At 52.4% G+C, this 19,709-nt stretch overlaps 9 protein-coding genes across 9 annotated transcripts; 6 read left to right on the top strand and 3 right to left on the bottom strand.

Moving 5' to 3' along the window:
- Window positions 1-160: 160 nt before the first annotated feature.
- COCMIDRAFT_9111 (GMC oxidoreductase) lies at window positions 161-2,033 on the bottom strand (the record flags this gene model as incomplete). The annotated part of the gene is made up of 2 exons (XM_007694152.1): window positions 161-1,858; window positions 1,923-2,033. 2 exons carry the CDS (start codon window positions 2,031-2,033, stop codon window positions 161-163), a joined length of 1,809 nt encoding a protein of 602 aa, XP_007692342.1.
- Window positions 2,034-3,316: 1,283 nt separating this feature from the next.
- COCMIDRAFT_61418 (uncharacterized protein) lies at window positions 3,317-3,727 on the top strand (the record flags this gene model as incomplete). The annotated part of the gene is made up of 1 exon (XM_007694163.1): window positions 3,317-3,727. A coding segment is annotated over one exon (411 nt), but the record flags the coding sequence as incomplete, so codon positions are not given.
- Window positions 3,728-3,815: 88 nt separating this feature from the next.
- COCMIDRAFT_66810 (uncharacterized protein) lies at window positions 3,816-4,342 on the top strand (the record flags this gene model as incomplete). The annotated part of the gene is made up of 2 exons (XM_007694162.1): window positions 3,816-3,971; window positions 4,052-4,342. Coding segments are annotated over 2 exons (447 nt in total), but the record flags the coding sequence as incomplete, so codon positions are not given.
- A 1,255-nt stretch (window positions 4,343-5,597) lies between these two features.
- Window positions 5,598-6,415, top strand: COCMIDRAFT_106987 (uncharacterized protein; the record flags this gene model as incomplete). Its single annotated transcript, XM_007694161.1, has 2 exons — window positions 5,598-5,765; window positions 5,873-6,415. 2 exons carry the CDS (start codon window positions 5,598-5,600, stop codon window positions 6,413-6,415), a joined length of 711 nt encoding a protein of 236 aa, XP_007692351.1.
- Window positions 6,416-6,542: 127 nt separating this feature from the next.
- COCMIDRAFT_40644 (uncharacterized protein) lies at window positions 6,543-7,553 on the bottom strand (the record flags this gene model as incomplete). Its single annotated transcript, XM_007694154.1, has 2 exons — window positions 6,543-7,128; window positions 7,180-7,553. 2 exons carry the CDS (start codon window positions 7,551-7,553, stop codon window positions 6,543-6,545), a joined length of 960 nt encoding a protein of 319 aa, XP_007692344.1.
- A 345-nt stretch (window positions 7,554-7,898) lies between these two features.
- COCMIDRAFT_106979 (uncharacterized protein) lies at window positions 7,899-9,722 on the top strand (the record flags this gene model as incomplete). The annotated part of the gene is made up of 1 exon (XM_007694160.1): window positions 7,899-9,722. One exon carries the CDS (start codon window positions 7,899-7,901, stop codon window positions 9,720-9,722), a length of 1,824 nt encoding a protein of 607 aa, XP_007692350.1.
- Window positions 9,723-10,135: 413 nt separating this feature from the next.
- Window positions 10,136-13,705, top strand: COCMIDRAFT_9107 (uncharacterized protein; the record flags this gene model as incomplete). The annotated part of the gene is made up of 3 exons (XM_007694151.1): window positions 10,136-11,437; window positions 11,487-12,337; window positions 12,385-13,705. The coding sequence occupies 3 exons, from the start codon at window positions 10,136-10,138 to the stop codon at window positions 13,703-13,705; spliced, it is 3,474 nt and encodes a 1,157-aa protein (XP_007692341.1).
- A 624-nt stretch (window positions 13,706-14,329) lies between these two features.
- COCMIDRAFT_106959 (uncharacterized protein) lies at window positions 14,330-16,222 on the top strand (the record flags this gene model as incomplete). The annotated part of the gene is made up of 2 exons (XM_007694159.1): window positions 14,330-14,815; window positions 15,026-16,222. 2 exons carry the CDS (start codon window positions 14,330-14,332, stop codon window positions 16,220-16,222), a joined length of 1,683 nt encoding a protein of 560 aa, XP_007692349.1.
- Window positions 16,223-17,377: 1,155 nt separating this feature from the next.
- Window positions 17,378-17,773, bottom strand: COCMIDRAFT_106969 (uncharacterized protein; the record flags this gene model as incomplete). Its single annotated transcript, XM_007694158.1, has 1 exon — window positions 17,378-17,773. One exon carries the CDS (start codon window positions 17,771-17,773, stop codon window positions 17,378-17,380), a length of 396 nt encoding a protein of 131 aa, XP_007692348.1.
- Between the last annotated feature and the right edge of the window lie 1,936 nt (window positions 17,774-19,709).

Here is a 19,709-nt window from a genome sequence, read left to right as displayed (position 1 = left end):
CAAAGACGGCTCCACGTATCAAAGCCCAAGAAATGGTGGAACTGCATCACACGATCAACCACGTACGCTGTCTACTTCCACAACGACAGTGAAAAGATTCAAGTACAAAAAAATTACTTGATTAAACAGGCTATCCAAGAAAATACTGAACGGTATGTAACTAGTGCTTGTGCTCAGCAACAATCATCTCCGCCGCCCGTTCAGCAATCCCATACACCAGCGTCTGAATATGCGCACTGGGCAATAAAGGAATAACACTCGCATCTACAACCCTCAAACCCTTTGTACCATACACTTTCAGTTTCGCATCCACTACACCCCCGTCTTTCTCCGGAAGCAGCGCAGCAGTACCGACAGGGTGATAAATACTCAGTGTATTTTCCCTCGCAAAACTCTCCCAATCAGCATCTGTCTGTACGGCACTACCAGGTTCGTATTCATGAGTCCACACCTCGCTCATCGGGGCTGAGGAAGCGATTTTGCGCATGAACTTTGCGAGACTCGTAATGGCCTGGAGGTCGTAAGGGTGAGAGAGGTAGTTTGGATTGATGAGCGGTTTATCGCTGATGTTTCGCGAGGTGATGTGGACGTTGCCTTTGCTCAAGGGGTGCTGTACTGCGCCGATGAGGGAGAAAGTGCCGATGCCGAATTGGGAGGAGTTGACTGCGGGGTAGCCCTTGCGGCCAGTGTAGCCGTCTGAGAAGATGACTTCGAGTTGGGGGACTTTGGTGTTGAGAGATGGGGAGGAGTAGCTTTTCTTTAGCTTGTCGGTGGTTGAGGTTAAGGTTGTGTCGTTGTCAACTAGAGCTTGGAGTTTTGAAGCTGTGGCGTTGGAGATTAGGTTCCAGGGGAAGTAGGCGTATCCACTGCCGGTGTAGTCGTAGAGTGAGCGCTCTCCGGCATTATATAGGGCTAACTCGGCAGCCGCACGTGTGGCGTTTTTGAGAACGTCGAATGAAGTATATTCTGGTTTGAGCTGGAATGCCAGCTGGATGCGGATGTGGTCCTGAAGGTTTTCACCAACAGAAGGCAGGTGCTTGACCACTTGAATTCCAAGTTTCCCTAGGAGGGCCGAGTCTCCGATACCTGAGTGCTCAAGAAGACCTGGTGTTTGGAAGGATCCAGCAGACAAAATCACTTCTCGCCGCGCACTGATGATAGTGCCATCTTCCAGGGTAACGCCGGTGGCGGTTTTGCCTTTGAAGTTGACTTTTGCGACTCGAGTATCTAGCTTCAATTCGAGGTTCTGTCCAGCAAGCTGGAGATACTCTGGCGCGTAAGAACGAGTATAATTTGGCCGGATGTTACTCGGCTGGGTCGCGACACCAATGGGATGGCCATTAAGGGATTCTCGATTAGGAGCCAGACCCAGATTGTTCATAGTCGGGATCCAGGTGTCTTGCTGGCGAGGAATGATTCTGTTGATAAGAGTTCGAATAGGACCGGTCTTGCCAACGCCATCGGATCCATATTCGGGAGATGGCAAAAAAGTCTCGACCTTTAGCATGGCTGCGTACAAATTCTTCCAGTTCCACCCAACGTTGCCGAGTTTCTCCCAAGCATTCAGCTCGTACTCCGAAGTGCGGTCCCATGTCATTAGGTTGAGTGCTGAACTTCCACCAAGCACTTTTCCACGATTTTGCGTAAAGACGCGATTGTTGGCATTCGGTTGTGCTACCGTGGTGAGATTCCAGTCGTATTTCCCGCCAAGAGTCGAGCCTTTTCTTCCTGGGATGAAGATTCCCGGGTCTTGACGGCCGTCGGGCCCGGCTTCTATGACCAATACCTTGACATCTGGGAGGCCATTACTTATGCGCGATGCAACAGCGAGGCCTGCAGTACCACCACCCACGATAACCTAGCCTTCTTGTTAGGAAACATTTGTTCGCAGGCTCAACTTGACAGCTTAACAAGAGACTTACAAAATCGTAAGAGCTGGAATTCCCAGATGCACTCTCTGCACGTTTGACTGTGGCCGCATCAGTATGCTCCACCAGCCCATACACAGCCAATGCCAATCCTAGGAACTTCATCTTCCCGGCAGATGTGGAATGAAAGTACTCTAGACCAGAGCACTCAGGGTGCGGGTGGGCGGAGCAAGGGTATTATAATAGTCTTCGTTAGGCGTCCAGTTATCCTCCGCACGTATAGGTTGGACGATATGTCCGCGTCAATGAGGCCGAAGACATGCATGTCCAGCGAGATACAGCTTGTCAACCCGAAAAGGTTGTAGTTGTACAGGGGCAGCTAAGCCTAGATTCTCTTCGTCGTATTTATCCGATGCATAAACAACGCCACGTTGACAGGGGATCTGACTACAAGATACCGTCGGCTTTTTCCTGGGTGCCTGCGCCTGTTTCCGTAGTCCCGTAGTCCGGGAACATGCAAAGGTTGCGCAACAAGGCATCTGAATTGCGTGGGTGCCTGGCTATACTAGTTTTCAGCGGAACGCCTCTTGCTCGCTTGTGCAAAGGCGACTATCATCGTTCTGGGCGAATGTGGGACTTCAGCTTGGCAGCATAACAAGTGTATTCGGTGTTGCCTCGAATCGTCAAGGATCCTTCGTCTTTTCTATGAATACCTGTAGGCATAGGGTTAATTTCCCCGGTGGATCCGCAATACACGATGCCGGTACTCAGAGATAGGGCACGGTTTTACGCGCTAGCGAAGAAAGCTTAGTCTTACTAAGTAAATATTATTTCTATCTCTTCCTGCACTACCATTCCTTCCTCCACAACTATCCTGCATGGCAAACTGTGGAGAGATCGTATATCACGTGACTCAGGGCCCCACAATGATCATTGCGTTCTGACGTAGTAGACATCCCTAGGCCTCCAGCCTTCTCGTCTCTTGTCAAAAAGAAGGTTCTTCTTGTTACTTGTAAGACATGGCCCTCTGTACTGTCTGCCAAAACCTCCCCTTCGTTAACATCCTCCAGGGACTAAAACCAGATCTCAGCCTTAATGAGACATACGGGAGTAAGAACCAAAACAGCATCCCACACCATGCGACACTGGAGGCTCTAACTCTGGCCGCGGGCGAGGGCTGTCCACTTTGCTCGCGTGTGCTTGAGGACCTTCGCCTCAAGGACAAACCTCATTTCCCACTAGTGGTCTACGCTATCGAAAGAAAGCGGCAAGATCTTGACGCGGACGGGAGCGCAGCGGTTGGTACGCCAGGAATTGAATTTACGGAGACATATCGTTCGAGGAAGTACGAACCACGCTGGACGCTGCCATTCTACGTTGTTCCGGCCGTGGGATCCCCAGGCCCACTTATAACTCACAGCGTGCCGTGGCTGACGGTTGAAGATGCGGCTAAGGAGTGGTTGCGTTCTTGTAGTGAAAAGCATCCGCAATGTTCACCGCTTGGTGACCGGCCGCTCCCAACACGTGTGATTGATGTAGGTGACAAAAACTCCTCGCGGATACGTCTTGTTGTATCACACGGGCGCCTTGACCGCTACATCGCACTGAGCCACTGCTGGGGCCACAGCGAGCCGATCACTACTACCAAAGACAACCTTGATAGACATATCAATGAAGGAGTAGAGATTGGCGACTTGCCGCAGACATTTCGCGATGCAATCGAAGTGGTGCGGGCGCTCGGTTTCCGGTATCTATGGATTGACTGCCTGTGCATTATCCAGCAGGATGGCGAGGACTGGCAAAGAGAAGTCACGCGGATGCCGGAGGTCTATGGAAACGCTGCGATGACAATCGCGTCGTGTGTAAAAGACGCCTTCGTCGGGTTTCTAAAAGAGTCGTCCTGGACTCCGCACGCTGCTATTTATCAATTCAATGTCCAGTGGAAGAATGCAGATTGTCCGACGACGATTGCGATTTATGAGCAACCCAAGCAAAAAGCCTGGTATGAACACTTCTACCCCGAAGACGGCTTGCCCTGGAACTCGAGGGCCTGGACGCTCCAGGAACGCCTATTGTCTGCGCGGGTCCTGTATTTCGCCAACGGTAAGCTCTTCTACGAGTGCAACACGGCGCAGTTCTCACGTTCCTGTACTTCTCCGTTGCCACTTGAATATTTCCATGAGGACTCCACCCTCGTTCCGAAGACCGTGCTACAGGAGGTTGACGCCTATGCGCTTATGGGCATGTGGTACCGCATTGTCGCCGATTACAGCCGCCGACGCCTGACCAAGGGACAGGACCGTCTCACGGCGATATCAGGCGTTGCGCGCTTCATTGCAGAGAGAGTGAAAAGCGAGTATTGGACTGGGCTGTGGGCGTCGGAATTCGTCTACGGGCTCTTGTGGAAGTCGTCGTATCCAATCACGAAAATAAACAAGTGGAGTACTGATTACGACTACGATCCTGTCAGCCAGTACAAAGCCGAAAATTCCGGGCCATCCTGGTCATGGGCAGCGTGCGATCATGGAGTGGAGTACCCCGACAACGTGCCGCGTGATACGTGTATGAGGTGGTCTCAGTGGACCGGTAGCGTCGAGAAGATTGAACCTGGTGGGCTAGCTGTGTGCTACGAGCTGCTGAGTATAGATATCAAGCCGCTAGATGACGCCTTTGGTCCCATTGAAAAGGGCGCCTTGACCATACTCAGCACCGTACGAGAGGTTGAAATTCAGTGGCCATGGGGTAGCGAACAGGTTTGCAAGCGCACTGATCCCGCGAGCTCAGAGAGTTTAGGGCAGTACACCACTGATGGTCGATGTTCAACGATTAAGACTGAATTATTTGGCGTGCCTGTTGCTGTTTGGCGGAGAGAGCAGAGTGACAGAGATCACAAAAAGAAAATGGAAGACACGGGGGACGTAGACAATGAGAACAGTGTAGAGGGCAGTACAGCTGGACGCGGTACAAACAATGAATACGACTTCACCTTTTTTGTATGGGTCGTACGGCGAGACGATTCTGACGAAGCTACGTATCGTAGGGTAGGGTCGATTGAGGGAGGGAGGCTAAAGGATCTTCAGTGGCTTCTCAGTGGAGTAAAAGAGCGTATAGTAGTACTATAATCTTAATGGCTTCTCTCTTATAACTTACCTCTACCTCTACTAGGTGCTTGAATGGGGCAAGACGCGCTGCGGGTCTAGTTCTTTCTGGTCATGCAAGATCGCTATGTGCAAGTCGAACAGGCGCATGAATATCACAAGGTGTTGGGAACTTGAAAGGGACGAGATGGAGAATTGAGGTGGAGCCTGGTGGTGTGATAGTTATCAGAGCTTAGTTCTAGGGTTGTCATGAAGCGTACATTCTGCGTTGGCATCAAGAAATTCCTCCCGATAGCAATGACCAGAACAGTTCGCGTTAACATCTCTGTAGAAGCTTATCTGTCAGAGTCCAATGCCGTCATCACAACAAACATACACGCCGTCACGGCACGATCTCGGCCTCAAGATCGACAGGTACACGCGGAACCAGAAATAGCCCACCCAGCTGAACCCTAACCAAACGCCTCCCCGTGCACCCCGCCCAGCACCCCAATCCCACATGTAACTAAACCCACCGTCTACACTCATTTATCTCCCCTCACACAAACTGTAATTTCTTCTTCCCTCGAAACCTTATTCACCGCCCGAGAAGCAGCCCTCCTGCTTTTCACTCCCCGCTCGCCCGCCCGCCATGGCGACGCGTAAAAACCGCGTGAAACCCACGCCGTACCCCTTCCTTTGGTTCCATCTTCCTCGAAGCGCACAACTTGTCTCGTCGCTTGTGGTAGCGGGTATTATGTCGTATTTCTTGCGCGAGCTTTCGCGGGATGGGTATACGTTGCCTTGGACGTTTATTTTGGTATGGTTTTCCCAGAATATTTGTTCAATCGAACCCTTCGCACATCCTTTCCTGGCTCAATGGAGGGATATAGAAAAGAGATCAATAGCTAACTAATTCAATCATAGCTTACGGTGGTATCGGTCTTGACTATTGTCGCTCTTGCATCGACCATTGTGCTACATTTATATCACGGTCTTAATCCTGGTTTGAATATCGCCATCAACGGTTCACTCGGGGTGTTGTGGATTGTGTCGTTTGGGCTGCTGGCAAGATGGACTTCCGGGACGGTAGCGGGTGTCTGTGATACTTCGCATTGGGACTCTGATACAGGAGTGAACATATGTAGGCAGTACAAGGCGTTATTCAGCTTTGCACTGCTGAGTTTGCTCGCGACGCTGCTGGCGCTGGCTGTAGATGTCAAGGTGCTGAAGGGAGCGAGGACGAGAGGCGCCTTCCAGCCGGTAGTTGGAATGGCGGGTGAGGGGAAGGGAGCTCCGGACAACTCGCAGGACCCGGAAGCCAATCCCAATCCGATCGCTGCGCGGACAAGGCAGAGTAGAGGTGGTGAGGGGTATGCGTTACCAGAAGAGCAGTTTGAGTATGATGATTTGGAGTACCATGGAGCAGCAGGGGCGATTCGGCGGAGGAGCTTGGAACGTAGAACATGAGGTATGGCAAATTCAATTCATTAATGTTGTTACATACAAAACGCCGTATTCTCAAGTACTGATACACTGATCTTTTGCAAACGCCGCCCAATGTTGGCATTATGCCGGGTATCATAGTAGAAGAAGATTAGAAGATGTCGTCCATATTCGCCTCCTTCCCACTCATGGCAGCCGCTGCTGCATGTTCGGTGCCGACATCTGCATCCATGGACATGGACGGAGCATCCCTTGCTGCGATCTCATCTTCGATGAAGACACCGAAGCCTCCAAAGGCTTCGCGCAACGCGCGATCGCAGTAGTCCTGCAGGCTGTGTCCTCCAACAAGATGCGCCGAGTCCTTCTTCATACGCGCATACCAGTCGACATCGTAATTGTCTTGAAGCACATAGTACTGAGGCGCAATGTTGTATCCTCCCCATGGATCGAAGGGCGGCTCCTTTGGTGGCGGGACGTATTTCTTGAGTCCACGGAACATGAGGTCGGCGCCATCATCGTTCTGGCCAGCACCTTTGGCACCGCCGGTCTTCCCGGCGTCACGCTTTGTGGTAGCGGCATTTGAGTCTGCCTTTTGGAGTGCTTCAAACCGATGGAGCTTGTTCCATGTTGCATCCACATCTTTGTTGAGAATAAGGTTCCATGTCATTTCTTCGACCTGCTCCAGGTAATCGTTATAGTCTCTTAACGTCTCGAAATCGTCTTCTGTTTTGTTCATACTGGTCTGCTGTTAGCTCGACACCAATTTGTGCACGGCGAACTTCACTCACATCTTCATAACTTTCTTTCGCAGGTCTACCTCCCTTTCCACCTTCAAATCTTCAAAGGTTGCCCTTCGAAAGTTCCTGTATGCTAATGTCTTCGCACAACCCGCCACAGGACATATGTTGTTTCCTTTGTTGCCTCCAAACAGACGTTCGACACAGGTATCGCACATGGAATGATAGCACGTAGGGTTGATTTTGAATTGCATGTTCGGGTCAAGGTAACCCGACGCCTTGCAGACGGGGCATACGCCTGAGAGAGCATCAGCGAGAGATTCGCGCGGCACATGCAGCAAAGATAGATTATATAGAGATTGAGAAAGGGCAAACGCACCACTATCCTGCTTCGACGCGCCCGTTGCGCGTCCGGATCTCGACATGGCGGAGGTGAGGCGAAGGTGATGGCGAAGCTCCGCGGGCGAGTAACTTATCTTGGGCTGATTAATCAGCGGTAGGATTTCGCTTGTTGCTCTGCTAGACCGACAGCATGGCTTGCTTTCCCAATACGAGTGAACAAAATAGTGCGATGGCGACTTTTGTGAATAATTACATACAAAGTTCGTTGTAGTACTGTGAGACGCCAGTGCTCTGGATGCGCGCGCATGATCCCCCTGCGGGGCGAGCTAACTGCCAAGCTCGGCCATTTTCTGCAGACAAATTCCGCCAACTTTTTTCTTTTCCCTCACCCTTCTCCATCTCGTCTACTCCAGGACAACACCGACATAATGGCAGCCTCTACACAAAGTGCTCTAGAGGATATTGAACGCCGCCGAGTACAGCTTCAACAAACTGTTGACCAGCTCCGCAAGTCCTTGAATCACTGGACAACCTGGGAGGCCGAGTATGAGGCGCTCAAAGAAGAAATCGAGGCTGCCGGTGACCCTTCGCCCTCACAAATACGTGAGATGGCACGGGAACTGGAGCTCGAGCTACTCAATGAAAAGGAGCTCGACGAGCTGCTCCGCAAGAAATCGTCAACCGAAAGCACTGGTAACGAAGTTGTTAACAAGATCTCTAGACGCATTGACTATGTGCGAACCAATAGTGCTACAATCGAGAAGAACCTTGATGCCGCCGAGAAGAAGCTTGCTGGTGTCGATGTCTTGTTAGAGCCTGGGATGGACAACGAGGAAGGCGAACCAATGATGGACATTGAAGAAGAGCTAGACGAAGAAGGTAACGAGATATCGAGCTCAGTCAATCAGACGGGAAAGGCTGCCGCCGAGCTTGTGGAGGTGTTGCGCAAGGCTGGGATCCAAAAAGCTGAGCTGGAGAAGAAGAATGCGGTGCAAGCGAAGGAACAACCACCAGAACCTTCGTCCACTTCTCCGCCAGCTTCAGATCCTATAAAGGAATCCACGCCTACTGCTTCGTCTGAACCAGCCCCTGCCGAAAACCGCACTGCAAAGGGCCAGTCTCCTTCAAAGAAAGCTGTTTCTTTCGCTGAGAAGGTTGAAGTCGAACCACAGGTGAAGCCAGTATCGAAACCTCAGGTTAGTCAGAACCTTGCATCAGTGCAATTTCCAGAAGGTGTCAGAGCAGTTGAGCTCGAGGACGACGAAGACCTTTCATCGGCCGTTATACCCGAAGATGAGTCTTCAGAAGATGCCGAGCTTAGAAGACAGATGCTGGAGTATGGCATGTCAGAAGTCGGGCAAGTCGTTGCAGAGCTCAACCTCGATGAGCCTACTGCATCATTTTCTGATGACGAATCGGACTACGATGACTACGACTACGACACTGAAGATGACGAAGAGGAAGACGAATACGGCCGGAGCACAAGACCTGTCATCACCGAGGAATATCGAAAGCAGATGATGGAGCTGGAAAAGAAGCTGGGCGCTCGCATGCTCGAAAACATTGGACCGCGGCCAGACGATCGCCCATTAGACGAGCACATTGGCGATATTCGCACCATGCGTGTGCAGAAAGATGAGCAGTTTGATAAGGCATTGGATACATCAAAGGCCGCTGCGAAGTCAACAGACGATGGTGGCGACGAGCAGCCGAAGAAGAAGGGCGTGCGGTTCGCGAATGACGTCGATGTATCTGAAGCTCCCAAGCCAGTGCCCGAAGCAAAGCGAACAGCTCAGCCGACGGCCAAACCAGCGTCAACAATTGCAGACACCATCGTGGAGAGATCTGCGCCTGCTCTACCGTCTGCAGTAGAACCCCCCAAACCAAGCAAGGTCTCGAAGTTCAAGAGTGCTCGTGCTGCCGCAAACACCCCACAAGTATTGCCTACGCCTCCTGTCCCAGAAGCGCCGCCTGTACCGACTGGTCCTGCTGGTCAGACATTAGCTTCAACAATCACTGAGCACGTCCCCTTACCGTCGGAGCCTCAAGCACCTGATGAATTTGATCAAGTCCTCTTGAATCGCGAAATCCAAGCCCAATATCACAAGGCGCGAAATCGATTCATCCAGCGACAGGGTGGATTTAAGGCGACAGAAGAGGACGAGGAGAATCCAATCATGGAAGAGCGAAACGGAAAGCCGAAGAAGGTAAGTAGATTCATGGCGGCAAGACTGAAGGCCGACGGTATGTAAGCCTCCATACATCGCCAGCATCGGCTTGTCGTCTACTCTTTTTCTTATGCGTGACACCACAAACGGAACAATTCATGTCCGTGAGAGATGCCATTACCATGCGTCAAGACTCACATTACATTGTTTCCAAGATCAAGTCGGAGCCACTAGACGCGTTTGGCTACTTGTGCCTGTGCGCGGTTCATTTTTCTCCATACATATATATTGTTTTTGACAGCCTGTGTTGGCACGAATGAATGCAATACCATTTTTGGAAATTTTAGGGAAAGCCCTCAATGATTGGTGATGTGGTGTCGTATTTTTGCATAGTATGCGAGCCCAGTCGACAAACGACGTCAGGCGGGGCAGGCATGGTGGGGGGTCCTCTGTGCCTGACTCTGTAATTTTTCTACGCCTCCCAAGTAATACTTAGTATGACTTCGGACTCCAGCTTCTCCACGCCCTCCGATTCGCTGCTGCCTGCCCATGATCTGCCCTCGCCTTTTCCAGACGCCTCCAAAAATCCTGCCCACCTTGCCTTTGCCCCGATAGCGCTGGCGCAGTACCACAACATTGCCCAAGAGCTGGCCTCCAACAACCTTTACCGCATCCTACGCGCTCCAGGCCCTATCCGTGTATGGGTGTACCGCTGCCTGCTCGCCCAAAACCAGCTGTGGCATGACTGGAACCAGCACGCGACATCACCAGCAACCACTGTGAAGAATTCGGCAGGCAACATGGTCGACGGCAGCGTCAATGGTACCGAGAGCGTGGGTGAATCTGAGCGCCCGGAGAGCTCAAATGGCAGAGCAGCGAGGCCATACCTTACCCGTCTTCGCCTCGCACTCGCCCCGTATATCGTCCACTTCCACAATCCAGGCTACATTAGAGACGACACGCTGCGCATGTTGGAGCGCGACATTGTGAAAAAGACACTGGAAGAGTCGCGCAAGAGCTTGGAGCTGCGTGAAGAACTCGGCCTCTCGTGGGAGTTTTGGGACGAGCTTGCAGGCGTACTCAAGGCCGCTGTCCCCTCGCTCGAACGTCGCTGCTTTGCTGCGCCAGATCCTGCGGCTCCAGAATATGAGGGGCTGTCGGGTCCCCTCATAGCTAGTTACTCGCCGAGCCTGCTTAGAGATCTGGAACGGCTAAACCAGCTCGTGTGCATTGCGCGCAATGTGTTGGTACATGGAGAGCGGGTGCAGAATCTCAGCGCAGACAGGCTCTTTGACAAGGACATATTTGCTCTCATAAACGTCTGTGTGCGTGTCACAGCGAGGGGCTACGACGGCGAAGCGGGAACCCAAGACGAGGACAAATGGCAGGGCGTCATCAATGCATACAAGAAGCTATTGATCACTTGTTTACAATTCCTGAACAATCTCATTGCCAAGAATGAGCAGCGCAAACTCATGCTCTGGATTGAACTCTTCGATAGCCACCTGGACAATGAGCTCCCCAACTTCGCCGATATGAAATACAAAATGGATGAGTTCCCGCAACAGGATCAAGAACCACCACCAGAAGAACAGCCTTTGCCAAGTCACGCAGCGCGGAGCTTGGATACCTTTAAGATACCCCAACAACCCGCTTCGTCCCCTTTCCTACTCTACATTGGTGAGACTGGAAATGACGTCAAGAAGGCTCTCACGCAGCATGGAGTCAAGGCCGGTGCAAATGAGATTGCTGCTGAGTGCAGAAGACGGTGGCAGACCATGAGCGAAGAAGAAAAGAACGTAAGTAAAGACTGGTCTCTCTGTCCCAAGTTCCTACTAACATCTATAGAAATGGAACATGCTGTACGCAGATGTTGTCGCCAGGTACCGGGACCAAATCACTCAGTCCAGCACATACCGCAAGGTTGTCGACCAACATGCCAAGAACGAGGAGAGTGTGCAAGCACTTGCCAAGAGCATCAACCAGCTCCAAGTTGAGGTTGACCGAATGCGCTCATCCATTACCATATTACCAGGGGAGGAATCTAGCCAAGACCAACCATCGCCAGCCCCGGATAGGGAGAAGCAGTCCCCGAAACCAGCAGCGGATGACTCGTTACTAGATCCCAGCATCAAACGGTCTCCCCCGGCAGGTGAGATCGATTTCCGTGTGACATACCCGCCATCCTTTGGAGCCGAGATTCTTCAGAATGGCAAAGAAGACTTGCTCAAACGTCTGGAGCCAGACCCCGACCGACCCTCAGGGCTAATCAGTGACGTAGCCTCTCCGACTTCCCCTCCACCAGAGGACGACGATGATAATGACGATGACTACGACGACATTCCTGGAGATGAAGGCCGAGGTCTGCTCACAGATGTTCCGCTTATTCTGGGGCCCACTGAAATCGAAGTCCTGCCCATGATTATCATGGCCGGCATCGTTGAGCCACAAGAGGGACAGCCTGGATATCACTCGGATCCGACTGTCTTCAGTAGTGTGAGGAGCATGCATGGTGTGCGGTGCCATCTCCTCCTCGCACAAGACAATGGAAGGAATCTACTGCGCGAGCTGTTAATCTTTGTTGCTGCCTGGGACCTCAGGGAGGAAGAGCTCTACTTCAAGTTCATGGTGAAAATCATGGAAGCCATCCTTGCGAACCAGCTTCTACCGTTTGCCTATCATGCTTTCAGAGAATCTGAGTAAGTCCAGTGGATGATTTGGTTGAGTTCAGCTGACAGCATACCAGATCCAAGGATATCATATCGCCAGCCCAGGCAGTCATAATGAAACTTCTCACCAACATCTTCCGCGCTAGACAAGCTCGCACTCAGCCCGCCAAAGGCCATCTCAAAGCGAATCACCCACAAGTTGATCAGGGAGATGTTCACATGGTCAACTTCCTGCTCACCGAGTTCCGGCGGCATATTATTCCACAGACTTGCGCACTCATTTTTCTGCAGGGTCAAATCCGGGCTGGACATGCACAACCTGAGGACTTCCCCCTCAATCTGTGGGATATGGAGCGGATGTATGAGGGCGTCTACCAATACTTAGAGTTCTTCGCTATCCTCACCGAGCACGAAACATGGAAGAGGATGTTGAGCAATTGGGAGATTTCCCACGAGCTAGTTACGTTGCTCAAAGAACTTGATGCAGCGATCCCTAAGGGTCAGCTGTCACCACCACCTCTGAGGAATGTTCAACATGCCCCAGCCACAACTGCGCCAGCAGAGGTAGATACTTCGCAGCAGCAACAACAGTCATCACAACCCCAACCAGTTGCTGTCGAGCGACCATATGACACTACAGCAGGAGCTGCAGAGGCCTATGCTCCTCCACCAACATCGCCATCACCTAGGCCGTACATGGATGAAGCTGCCGATGAGCCTTCAGACTTTGAATGGCGCAACCTGAAGAAGCTTGCCGTGCTTGTGCTAAGTTCCCTAGTGTGGAAGAACAAACAAGTGCAAGACCAGATCCGTCCTCTGGGTGGTATTGAGGCAGTCTTGAATTGCTGTTCCTATGACGAACACAACCCATATATTCGCGAGCATGCCATAATGTGCCTGCGATTCCTTATGGAAGGCAACAAAGAAAACCAAGACTGTATTCATGCGCTTGAGAGATATAGCCAAGATGCAATCAACAAAGCGAAGACCTCGACGAATTCATCATCGTCTTCAAGCACCCCTGCGACGGCAAGCGAGAGCAGCAACAGATCACCTGTCAACGTCCGCGTGCCTGACGAAGTGCTCGATCAACAAGGGTACGAAACCTACATGGACAAACAAGGGCAGGTCATGTTGCGAAAACGACAGCCTCAGCCTCAGCCCCAGCAGCCACTGACATCTCGTTCAGATACAGGAAGCAAGGGTAAAGGAAAAGTCGATGCTGCTACGCTAGGCAGCATGAGGGATCCAAAAGCACTTGAGGACCTGGTGCAGCAAGTCATGCGTGATCTACCCCGTGTGCAAGGTCTCAGGGGCGGGGAGGAGAGAGCAGCGGAGGTTGAAGAAGCATTGAAGAAGCTAGACAAAGGGTTTGACGGTGGGAGCTCGCAAGGCTGAGCGTCAAACTCGACATCTACCGAGCTGAGGAAGTACCAAAGACTGCGCTACCGGATTGGCTGCGCTGACGTCAGAGGTTGCCTTTGTGTAAGAATTGAGGCACAAAGGTCCGTGTCCTTGAAGGTGACATTCTTCGTAACGAGCCCTCGCAACGGGGCGTATTTCTGGGGGCAATATTCGAATACTTTCGAGTCGGAGATTGGCTGCAAGAGTCAGCGGTGAGGTCTATGCCTCGGAGTCGGGTATGGTTCGCATACGAGGGATCGGCAGCAGCAAACCCGCTTTCGGGGACATTATTACCCGAAGCAGTGCTGACCCTCGCGATACCTTCCATGGCTTGCTCCACATTTTCCAACGTCCGTCATGTCGGCTCGTAGAAAAAGTACCGGCCTTGTCTACCGTTGACGATAACAAATCGCTAGTCACGCAATTTCGCACCCCACAATTTTTATCGAAAGCACCGTATCGAGCAGGTCCCAAGGACTGTGCCACTGTATCTCTTGGCAACTGGAGCAAAACAGGTGAACAAGAGGGTATACTGCGTAGACCAAGCGGATACTGGCAAGGCCCGACTTCGGAGTCTGTATGTAGAGCATGCCTTACTTTTAACCTGAATAGAACATGATGTATTTCCAATTGCAACGTCTTTTTGCCGTCGACGAAGCTGCTCGCCCTGAGCTGCTTTCACAACTTTACGTCAGCGTCATGGCTCGTATCACCGTGGCTCAAAAGACTTTTACCACACTCGTATGGCTGAGTAGTGTCGCCTCGACACAGGCCGCGCCCCAAGTCACGCTTCCCGGATACGGGAGCTTTGTCGGTACGACTGTCTCCCAGACGCTGACCAAGAAGCCACTGCCAAAGCCTGTGGATGCCTGGCTTGGGATCGATTATGTCTCGCAGCCCGTCGGGGAGGCACGGTTTGCGCCTGTTGGCCCTCCTGAGCCGTTTGAGGGTGTGAAGAATGCGACTCAATATGGATTTTCGTGCCATCAGGATCCGCGGGATATCACGTACGAGGTTAACGAGGCATGTCTGAACATGAATGTGTTTCGTCCACAGAACGTATCGGCGCACGAGAAACTACCCGTACTCGTCTGGATTCATGGGGTGAGTTGCGGTGTGCTATATTCATTGGATACTTTTTTTTTCTGACAAAATCAGGGTGGTTTTGTAGCTGGCAGCTCAAGAAATTTCGACGGACCGTCCTTTGTATCTAATTCCCGAGAGCCATTAATCGTCGTCAACTTCAACTATAGAGTAAGATATCATGTTCAAAAAAAACACGTATTACCCTCACTTTACTGAATTCTAAATCAGGTAAACTCCTTCGGCTTCCTCCCCTCCCCTGTCTTCGAACGCCTAGGCCTATTGAACCTAGGCCTCCGCGACCAACAATCCCTCCTGGAATTCGTACAAAAATACATTTCGCAATTCGGCGGCGACACATCTCGCGTCACGCTGGGCGGCCGCTCCGCAGGCGCCCACTCGACCGCCATCCACCTCTTCCACAACTACAACTCCACCTCGGGACCCTCCCCACTCTTCTCCCAGGCCATCCTGCAATCCGGCAGCGTAACGGCGCGGTCATTTCCAAATGCCTCGTACCCGCTCTACCAACAACAGTTTAGCCGCTACCTCTCGCTCGCGGGCTGCGCCTCGACGGCCAATAGCTCCGACACGACCATCCTCGCCTGCCTGCGCGCCGCCCCCGTTTCCGCCCTCGAAAACGCAAGTGCCCAGATCTGGCGCGCCTCGGAATACAGCATCACGTGGCCCTTCCAACCCACCCGCGGTGGGTTCCTCCTCGAGAAGTCGGGTTCGCAAGCCGGCCGTGACAGCCTCTTCTACCGCATCCCCACCATCACCACAAACGTGCTCGACGAAGCAAAATTCTACTCCCCAGGCAACATTTCGTCAAACACGCAATTCCTCGCGTACCTGCACACCCTCATCCCCGGCCTCACCCCCTCCGACCTCGACGATCTCGACCGTCTGTACCCGGATCCGGCGCTCGATCCACTCAATGGACCCTATGCCTTCAGCCCAAACTCCACACAGTACAATCGCTTGTCGGCGGCGCTGACGGATTACATGTACGTTTGCCCGGGCCAGGAAACTGCAGTCCGCATGGCGCGCAAGGGTGCACACGTGTTCAAAGGCGTCTGGGCCGTTAATAATACGTTTCCTGCCTGGAAGGGTGTGCCGCATACGGCTGATACAAAGTATACCTGGGCGGAACCCGCAGGCGCGGGTGGGGTGCAGTATCCAGAGGTGGGGAAAGAGTTGTTGCACACTTATTTCTCGGATTTTGTGGCGTTGGGCGGGAGTCCGAGTGCTGGAAGGAGGGAGGGTGTTCCGGTTTGGCCGAGGTATGAGGAAGGAGGGGATGGGGTGCCTGGGTTGCAGTTGCGGATTGAGGCGTTTGGGAATAGTCGGGTTGAGGGGGATGGGGTGAGGAGGGTGCAGTGTGAGTGGTGGAGGGATGAGGGGAGGGCGGCGAGGTTGGAGAAGTGAGGATGGGGGTGAAGGGGAAACACGATGTTACGATATCAAAGTCTGAACGAACATGGGAACACAAGATACAAGTTCGCAACGAGTAATGGTATATTTCTCTTTCTCTCTCTCTCGTCCTACTTTTCAAATCCTTTCGATATCTCTCCCAATGTCCAAACAGCAAAATCAACTCGATTCAATCCAATCGACAAAAAAAGGGTGGGGGTATATATCTCCAAACTCCGACTCCTCCGCGAAAATGGTTTCTCATTCCCCTTTACTCTTTTCCGCCTTCCGTAAATATGCAGAGCGCGGGAAAACTCACGCAAGCGTGCACTCCACACCCCGACATTTACGTACAGAGGAAAAGAAAAAAAAGGGAGGAAGAAAGGGGGGGTATAAGGTCGTGCCAAAAAAAGCAAGCTAACAACAAAATGAGCGAGGGGGGGTATCACCACCTGATATTCGTAAGGAAAAAAAGAACGTAGATAGAAAAACAAGTGGTGAACCAACGGGGGTTGAAAAGGAACGTAAGGTATGGGAACTTAGCAAAAGAAGAGCCCCAAATCAGAAACACATTACAATAAAAAAAACAGCCCGCCAAAAAAGGTTTTTGTAAACCTCGACACACTGACTTATTTTCCATCATCGAATCGTCTCAGACAAATAACGAAAAAAAAGGGGGTGTGGAACGTTGATTACAAGAACAGATAAGCGGGTTTAAGGTGGAGAAAATAATGATTTGAGATAAAACATGCCAAAAAAGGTTTTGGAATGTAAGATGTCAAATCAAAAAAGGAGGTGGTGTGCGCATGCATGAAGATGTCAAGTTTTGACAGGTCGGGTAAAACAAAACAAAACAAACGTCAAAAAGAGTACGTGGTTGCGCAAAACGCTGGGTTTGCTAAACCAAACAAGAGAATGTAAGAAAGATGTCGCGCGACATGGGGGCGAACAAAGAATGCAAAAGAAGCGTAACAATGGGACATGGTCGTGAAATATAAAAAAAAGGGCATGAAAAACAAAGAGTTGAGCGAGCCTAGGCCAGAGGGGAAGCTTCCGGGTATAATGGGTGGTTGAATCAAAGACGAGCACCAGTCGATGATGCAAGAAGCAGCGAGGCGTTTGGTTTGGGTAGATGGGGTGGGATTGGTTTTGCTCGTAGCAAAGAGTCTCTCAGAGGACGAGGTAACCAAGACCGGCAGCGACGACGGCAAGGTAGACGTTTGCGGTGAGAGAAGAGGCGGCGCCAGGGAAGGCGGCAGGGGCGGAAGCGCTGGGGAGGGTAGCAGTAGACGCCGAGGGAGCAGCAGTCGGCGCGACGCCGGTAGCGTTGCCAGCGTTAAAAGAGCTGAAAGAGGGCGCAGCGGTGGGGTGGCTGGCGATGATGGTGGACGTCTGGTTCACGGGGGCGCCGGTGGGAGAAGAGCTGGCAGTGACGGTGTTGACGCGGGTGATGGTTGAGGTGATGTAGACGGTGGCATCGTAGCTGATGGTGTCGGAAGAGGTAGTGGCGACAGCGGTTGCGACCAGGGCGCAGAGGGCAAGAGGGATTTGCTGGAAGGAGGGCATGGTGGTAGTGGTGATGATTGCGTGCTGTTTGGTTTGTTGCGACGAGAAGCGAATGGGGCGCAAGAGGGTACAATGTGAGATGCGACTATGGCGGGAGCGCAAATGAGTGTTTGATAGAGAGAGAGTAGTGAGTGAGTGTATACAAAAGTGTACAGTGCGTAAGCAATGGTGAGAGCTAGCTAAAGAACGTAGTCAGCCGATGGGGCAGAAGCAAATTTAAAAGAGCGAGGGCAGAGAGCGAGGGTGAGTAAGTAGGTAGGGTCCAGGCAGAGCGGGACGTTTGAGGGGAGAAAGACGATGCGGGTGGGTCGCCGGGGAGGATGCTCCTGCCTTGTGCTTGCTTGGCTGGCCGCAATTTCCCTGTTCCTGGGGCAATTTCGGCTCTTGCAAGGCGCTAACGCAGGTCGGGCTTGCCATTTGCTCCCACTAAACGGCAGGCTCGGGTGTACCTGACCAGCGCATTGGCGTGCATCCTACCATGACTACATCAAATCCTTCACCACCCACTGCGCCTCTGCCATCATCGCTGCAACGGCGCCCCCTCCCTCCATCCCTCGATCCATCCACATGCTCGCCCTGGATGCGCGCACAAACACCTCAACCCCAGATGGCCTTGTCGCCAGGCATGCCCTGACCCCCTCATCCCCATCTTGTCTCAAGACCCAAGGCGCGTGGTTTCATGGCCGTTTGGCCAGGGAAACCTAGTCTAACCCCAATCGTTCCATCGTCACCCAGCCTGACAAGAAAAGCGCGCCGCACAGACACGGCAGGCGTGCTCAGCGAATCGTCGCGCAAATGGCCGCCAGCCGTGACTTGTCGACGCGGAGCCGGTAGGTACACCGCATCCAGCACAGCACACTACCTTTTGTTCGCCGGCCGCCCTCGTGGCACGCTATCAGCCCTCGCCGGAGCGGAGCCCAGTTATTGTGGCCATGCCAACTCTTGCTGTGCTGTCATGTGGGAGTCAGCCTGAGAGTCTTGACGAGTGATGTGAGAGGAGGGTAAAGAATTTTCTGCAAAGACTTTGACCGCCCGCCCGCCCGCCCCAACACCATCGACGACTGTCCATTGACAGCCGCCGCCCCAGTGACTCTTCTGTTCAACAGCTGCACGAGCCGCAGTAGCACGCTGCGGCCGGCCTCCAGCACGGTTGCTCCTCCATGTGCGCATGATCGTGAGAACTTGGCACACACCCACACACACACTGCCAAAAACCAACAAGTCGAAAAATAAAATAAAATTACCATTACACCTCACCCAAGCGACGCCGCTCGGATTGGCTGCTTACCACCCACCCCCCTGCCATTAGTACCTTTGCTCTTATTTCGTCTCTTCAGCCTCGCATATGAACTATCGGCTGTCCATTGCAAATCCAGTTCGCGCCCCTGTGCCGCTAGCAGTAGAGCAAATGGGCCAAGCCTTTGCTTTCTCTCGCGCGTCAAATATCCCTACTCTGTCCCGTCGCCATTGCCTCTTGAATACGCGCGCAAAATGACCGCAAATCCTCGCGTAATATCATCTTGCAACTGCATTCAGCCCACGAACTCCCCACCCCCTCAGAGCTCAAACTCTGATTTGGGTAGGGCGCCTCTTCATTCGTAGTCTGTCACCGCCCACTCGTTAGCCTTGGACTTTTGGAAACTTGACCTCTGAATCAATCAAGTTTCTAGACCGGCCGTCATTCCCCGCCCCTAGTCAAAACAATATCACACACCATCCTGCTTTCAGTCGCCAAACAAACACCCCGAGCAGGAAACCCTCGCTCACAAGTATATTAAAACCCCCTCAAAACATAAACGGCTCAGGCCAGGGAAATGTGGGCGCACGCACCTGTCCAAAACAATACTCTTCCCTGCAACCTTCTCACGATAGTTGCAAAACACTTTCCCTTGCCCGACTCGGCAAAGCATGCGTGATCGGCGCCGCAAGCCAATCT

Source organism: Bipolaris oryzae, assembly GCF_000523455.1.
Source record: "Bipolaris oryzae ATCC 44560 unplaced genomic scaffold scaffold_200, whole genome shotgun sequence".
In the NCBI taxonomy this organism is placed as follows: domain Eukaryota; kingdom Fungi; phylum Ascomycota; class Dothideomycetes; order Pleosporales; family Pleosporaceae; genus Bipolaris; species Bipolaris oryzae.
This window is presented reverse-complemented; position numbering and strand designations above follow the sequence as displayed.